The sequence below is a fragment of the Gadus morhua genome, chromosome 7 (assembly GCF_902167405.1).
Source record: "Gadus morhua chromosome 7, gadMor3.0, whole genome shotgun sequence".
NCBI lineage: Eukaryota > Metazoa > Chordata > Actinopteri > Gadiformes > Gadidae > Gadus > Gadus morhua.
The window spans coordinates 8,377,868-8,384,860 of NC_044054.1; the positions used below are offsets into that span (position 1 = coordinate 8,377,868).

A 6,993-nucleotide genomic window follows, 5' to 3' on the forward strand; every position below is an offset into this window, starting at 1 on the left:
CCCTACATGTTACTCCGTATACCACAATGCAATGCGCTCATGTTTTTCCGGAGGAGAAGAAGGCTTTCGTTTAGAAATGTCAACAATCTATTTGGGATTTAACGTAGAAAATGTACCATTCAAAATTAATAAAAAATACCGTGATAAAGGAAATGTAACATTCAACATCAGTACAACCTCCAGCTTTCCTCGTGAGTGCCCGGTTTCTTTACATGATGTGGGCGCATCTGTCTGCGTCACACAAATACCCGGGGCATTTACTGACGTAAATGATGTTTAGAAATGTTCAGCGTAGTGTCCGAATTCTTGTTTGTTCGTTCCCTCTTCAGTGCACTATATCATGAACATTATATAGGGAATAGTGAGTGAGTGAATAGGGAACGATTTCGAACACGGCTTATGACTGAGTAGGTAGGTGCAGTTCTGGTGCCTAACTGCAGGTGGGAGTGTTGCCCACTAGATTTCGCTACACGCGATAAACGTATTGGTGCTTGGTCATGGTAATACCTTGCTCCCTTCAGCACACAATAAGGTGACTCTTAACTTAATTTTAATGTCCAATTAAAAATCCTGCTTGACCCCTGTGTACACAATAGGGTTACGCTTGACTGATTTTGATATACATTTTAAAATCTTGCTTAAGCATTATGTAAACGATAAGGTGCAACTTTGCTTATTTTAATATATATATTTTTTGTAACACCTTAATCATTACGTAGCCACCCTCGACACTGCATAGCCACCCTCCCCCTTCTGGCCACCATTGATTGCATTGTACTATAGTACTTGACTGTAGAAACTGCAGTAGCTGCTATCATGGCTGTAACACAGGGAATTGGTTAGCCTAGCGATTGTTGTACTTGCACTTGGTTCTATGAACATCCTTTCTGTACCGACAGCTATATATTGATGCACTTCTTACGACAAATGTACTTATTGTAAGTCGCTTTGGATAAAAGCGTCTGCTAAATGACCTAAATGTAAAAAAATGTAAATGTAAACGTTCACCACATCGCCGAATGTTCCGCTCCCAAAGTATCATCCCCATCTTCAAGAAGGGCAGTAAGGCCGTGGCAGCCAACTACAGACCGGTCTCCCTGACCTCACATCTCATCAAACTCTGCGAACGAATGATTCGCAAAGAGATGGTTAGCTTCTTTGAACAGAACAACATGTTCAACCCTAACCAACACGGGTTTCAGTCCGGAAAAAACTGCCTCACCCAGCTCCTTCATCACATCGAGGACATCATGTGCGACCTCAACCTCGACAGAAATGCGGATGTGATTTACCTTGACTTTAGTAAAGCCTGTGATAAGGTAGACCACAAAATTCTTTTAAAGAAGCTGCGCTCTTTCGGCATCAAAGGCAAGCTCCAAGACTGGATTACTAGTTTCTTGACGGGCCGGAAGCAGCACGTCATCGTAGATGGAGTCAGCTCCTCAATCATAGACGTCATCAGTGGGGTCCCTCAGGGTACCGTCCTAGGCCCCCTTCTTTTCCTCATCTATATCGATGACATCTTCTCTGTTGTCAAACACAGCAAAATCAAAGTGTTTGCAGATGATTCTAAGCTCCACAAAGACATATCCTCGCATGTTGATCGCATCCTCCTCGAAGAAGATCTCCTCTCTGTGGTCAACTGGGCAGAGGCCAACAACATGGTACTTAACGAGGAAGAGTTCCAGCTTCTGCAGCACGGCAAACTGTCTGACTGGAAGCAGCCCTACACCTTACCATCTGGACAAGTCCTCCATGGTTCCGACCATGTGAAAGACCTGGGCGTCTATGTTGATGTCAACCTCAACTGGAGAACACACATAGCTATGAAATCCTCCAAGGCAAAGAACATGGCTAGCTGGGTGCTACGCACTTTCACCTCCAGGAATGTAGCCACCATGATGCTACTCTATAAATCCTATGTGCGGTCCCACCTGGAATACTGCTGTCCACTGTGGTCTCCTCACCTGCAGTGCGATATTACCAAACTTGAAGCAGTCCAAAGATCCTTTACTGCGAAGATTCAGGGACTTGGATCGTCAAACTACTGGGATCGACTCCATCGCCTATCCATGTACTCCCTCCAACGGCGGCGTGAGAGATACACCATCATCCTAGTTTGGAAAATCTTCAACAACATCATCCCGAATGCTGTGAACCTCGACTTCCGCGAGACCTCACGGCACGGCACTTCCTGCATACGACCACTAGGATCCTCGAAATACAGCAGCATTAACACCTTGAGGTTCCACTCATTCACCTCGAGAGCCTCAGCACTGTACAACGTGGTCCCTCCTAGCATCAAAGTGCACACATCTCTGGCTACTTTCAAGTCAGCACTTGATGCGTTCCTTCACACTTTCCCTGACACTCCACCAACACCTGGGTACACTGGACAGAACAGGAACTCAATGTTGGAGTGGGCCGGTAGCACGTGTCTGTAACGTTGCTACAACACTGGCGGTGGAGATGCGAGACATCTTGGCCTGAGCCCTCCAGCTCACAACCAAACCAAGAACCAAGAACAATAAGCTTAGCTTTTATATATAAACGCCTGCTTTATGTAGGCTACACAATGAGGTGAAACGCAATTTTTTTTAATGTATATTTTTTATTTGTATAAAAATACAATTTTGAGCAGCTTCTCAACATTGGGCGATGTGCAAACGATTCAAACGTAATGTATGTAAGCAAATAATCTTTACACAGTGAAAGATTTCAGGGTTCTGACTGCAGTCCTGAGGTAGTGGGCAACAATGTCCTAAAATATTTGTCTTTAATGTTTCCTCCTGGATTTCGTTGACGGATTGACACCAACTCCCTATTTCATTCATTTCTTCCAGTTAACCTAACAACCACTCTTTAAAAATATGATATATGAATAATATTAGTTATTAAGTAATGCTCAGAGTTTATGGTGCGTTCACATCGCGCAAAATGATAGGGAAAACATAACGTCGGAAAGTTCTCCTGAACGACACCACATGACGCTGTTATGATTCTACTTCCGTTCGGCAACTGGGGCCAGATTTTGATAAGAGTTGTCCAGTTGGTGACGTATGGTTTACTAGTGACGTGCATGAACATGGCGGAACATGAACGTTTTACTCGTAAAAGAAAACCATCATATCACATACTTTACTATTGATTGACGTAACCGTCTGTTGGCATCAACTTTGCTCACTTGTAAACCAGCTCTAGATAAGGGCAAGGGTTGCCTTCCATACCATACAGTGCCAATACTGTATGTGCTTCTCATAAATAAAAGCAAAAGGATAGTAGGTGATATGCATCAAGGAAATAAAGGCATGCAAACTTGAAACTGATCCTAGTTTGTAGACCACCAGGTGGTCTACAAACTAGCCTTACGGAACAAAGCTAAAGTGTAATTCCGGCAAAAATTTAACACAGGGTCTTTTTCGGCATGAAGACCCTTGAAATAAGCCCTCCAGACACCTTTTTTCGTTGATAATCGAGTATAGTGCTTGCCTGCGAATGCCCAGAGCAATGTACAACACAAATGGCTTCCATGTTACTGGCCAGGGGCAGTGTGAACGTTTACAAATCGACATTTTTTTAACCACTAATAATGCTCAAATTACCACCAAACCTATGCAGTAGCATGACTAGGGGCCCTACACATAAAATGAGGCACCAACAACTTAGTTAGCATACCATGCGTTTATTTAAATAAACTGTTTTCCAAGTCTGTTCCTTACCGGCAGTGTTTGTAATAACGGCGCAGTTTAAAAGAACAGCGTTATTTTTCAGTAATCTAACTAATTACTGTTTCCGTCGTTAGAACGCGTTACCGTTACTGTACGTTAAATGCGGTAGGTTACTAAGGAATTGATTGATTGAACTGCGTATTCCGAAGGCACCCCTGGCTCCAATCACAAACTGCTAGTGAGGAGACCGGATGGGTTAACAATGAGATAGGCGATTATGATTGGCTAAGGCAGTCATTTTTCATGGTAGTCAATCAGAGCCAGTGTTTTTACACACAAGCCAGGACACGCGCGCCACACACACACACACGCACACACCAAACAGATTTGATGAAGCAGCAGAAATGGCGAGTCCGTAGCAATCTGATGAAAAGTTGGCATTTTCGGTAGTATTCGGCAGATGTTCCACAGCCTTCGCAACCAAGCAAATTAAAATTCAGTTGGAAGTATATCAGGGCCTTGAATGGGCAGTTCAACCATTTAACACATTAAGGCCAAGTGAAAACTGCTCAGAAAAATCCAAATTCTTTGATATAGCAACTTTCTTTTTTACAGTAACGCAAATAGTTACTTTCCCTGGTAACTAGTTATTTTATATAGAGTAATTCAGTTACTAACTCAGTTACTTTTTGGAACAAGTAGTGAGTAACTATAACTAATTACTTTTTTGAAGTAATGTTCCCGACACTGCCGATAGGTCCATGTTTCCAGGAAGTCCACACAAGTCGATTACCGGCTACCGTTAATAATTTAATAGAGGCGCCAACTAATTCATCTCAAAGGGGACCTTTTATTTATTTTCGACTTTTATGACTTATAAACGTTGTTATAATGATTGATAGTCATGTTTAACCATACACAAAAAACTATGTAGATTTTCGGGAAATTCTTCCTCTCATCTGGGCGATTTCAGCATTTTATGTCAACTCTCGGTTTCTTCCTTCTCCGCCCCCTCGCCCCCCTCCTGCCAACCCAACTCCGTTGTGATTGGTTACCTTAATTGAAGCGCGCGCGCGGGCAGATTTGACCAGGCATATGGGGGGGCGGCAGGAGTGATTTCCTGGAAATGTGAACAAGTGAATCGCAAATGTTGTCCCGAGTGTTTAGCGCTCTGCACAGCCACCTCAGACTGTCAGCAGGGAATACGTCGAAATGCATGTACGTCATTATTTGACAATTTAGTATACTATTACACTAAATAAAATATTTAGTATCTTAAGTAATCGTCTTGTGTGGATTTCCTGGAAAGGTAAGGCTTCACGGTAAGGCACAGACTTGGAAAACAGTCTTATTTAATGAACTCCCGGTACGCTAACTAAGTTGTTGATGCTTTGTTTTATGGGTAAAAGGCAAGTGAATTTGGAAACTTTCACACTGCCCCTAGCCAGTAACATGGAAGCCATTTGGGCCGTTGCATTCGCGGGCAAGCTATATAGGCCTACTCGATAATCAACGAAAAGGTGTCTGGAGGACTTATTTTGTGGGTCTTCATGCCGAAAAAGACCCTGGGTTCAATTTTCTCCGGAATTACATTTTATCGTATTTTATGCGGTAGTCTTTGTTGTCTAACACAGCAATTCCCAATCCGGTCAGTGGACCAGCTAGAACCGGACTTTTAAATATTTCCAGAAAAAGAAAAAACTACTTTTGTGTATGAATCTCAGGTGACGCTTCTTGCGTTTCTCTTAATATTTACTTTATATTATTCCATTGTAAAATGGAGCCTGAGACTCGCTTCCCGAAATAGACGTCCTTCAAAAAGGGGGGGGGGACTTAACCTCGTGGGCTCAGGTGACGGTAACCACCGAAACAAAGGCGGGACCGGGACCCCTCGCGCTTGGGACAGAAAGTGCATTTCAGTGATTCTATATTCATATTTACATCGTCATAGTCAGGTTTGGCGCGTGACTTGCGATCACACACACACACGCATACAGGTGAAGGCGCGATCCCGCGCCTCCATGTAAACATTGACGTCTCGTGGCTCCTCGTCGCTTCAAAGGGCCGACTGTTTCCCGCCGTCTCTGAGCTGCGGGGAGACAACATCAAACAATCAACACACCGGGGCTCGCGCCGAATTCAAACCATGGTCTTCCTGCCCTTGCTCGTGCTCGTGCGGCTGTCTCACTCACCGCTTTCCTCTGGTCGCTGAGGCAGAACGTGCAGATGGGTCTCAGCGAGGAGCCGCACGCGCCGACGGAGCCCTGGTACCGTAGACAGGGCCGCCGCTCCTCGCGCTCCTCCTCCCCCGCCCCGAGGAACAGCACGTTGGCCAGGTGCGCGATGTAGCCGGATGCCAGCCGCAGCGTCTCGATCTTGGACAGCTTCCGGTCCGCGGGCTCCGTGGGGATGAGCTCGCGCAGCGCGGTGAACGCCGTGTTCACGCTGTGGGTCCGCTCCCGCTCCCGGGCGTTCGCCGCCTGCCGTTGCTTGGTGACGCCCGGCAGGTGCCTGCTGCCGTCGATCCCCCCGCCCACCGCCGCCCTCCTCCGGGAGGGGTCTCTGGCGTCTGTGCCTCCGCCGCCAACGCCCGTGGACTCGTCGGAGCCGTCGCCGCTGTCTGAGTCATCCGAGTCGGACGGGAAGCCGTCCGGTTGCGCGCCTGCGTCTCTACCCGTGGCTTTCATGGTTGGCTTCGAGTCGACTGTGCCCGGGTGGGAGCGCGCGGAAAGGCGCCTGACAGGCAACGGCCCATGACCGCGAGCTGGAGTGAAAATAGCACCTGCGGGCAGCAGCTGCCGCGCGATCCGGTGACCGTGGGGGGCTCGCGCTGCGCGTCGCGTTGGCAGATCAGTGCCATGTCTAGAGTGACGGGTCCTTTCTTGGTCGCCAGGACGCGGGGTTTCGGGAGGGAGGAACAGGTGGGGGGCGGGATAGGAGGACACCTGTCGCGATCCGGGGAGAGCGACGGAATAAATATAACGACGCGGGTCCCCCTGCCTCCCGTGTGGAATTGACGCAGCGCGCGGGTCTAAATATGCCCCTACTTGACGTGACACGCTGCCGTCAGAACCTCTGACCTTAGATCCCGTTGGTTGCTGTTCTCAATTCTGAATCGATGAAAAATAGGTTATTTTTATGTTTTTTATTTGTAGTTTTACCGTATTTACATGGTATCCCTGAACATATTCATAACTTTTAGAGTGAAAACATTAAGTTGACAGGACTTTTATAGTGAAGAGAGCTGGCAGAGGACTTTTATAGCGAAACAATTAGTTGACAGAAAACTTTCATTGTGAAAACATGAGTTGAAAGAGGACTTTTG

General features: G+C 46.4%; 1 protein-coding gene across 1 annotated transcript; it reads right to left on the bottom strand.

The window, feature by feature from the left end:
• Positions 1-971: 971 nt before the first annotated feature.
• LOC115546514 (transcription factor 15) lies at positions 972-6,496 on the bottom strand. Its single transcript, XM_030360030.1, has 2 exons — positions 5,861-6,496; positions 972-5,757 (listed from the first exon to the last, which is right to left on the bottom strand). The coding sequence occupies exons 1-2, from the start codon at positions 6,353-6,355 to the stop codon at positions 5,725-5,727; spliced, it is 528 nt and encodes a 175-aa protein (XP_030215890.1). The 5' UTR covers positions 6,356-6,496; the 3' UTR covers positions 972-5,724.
• Between the last annotated feature and the right edge of the window lie 497 nt (positions 6,497-6,993).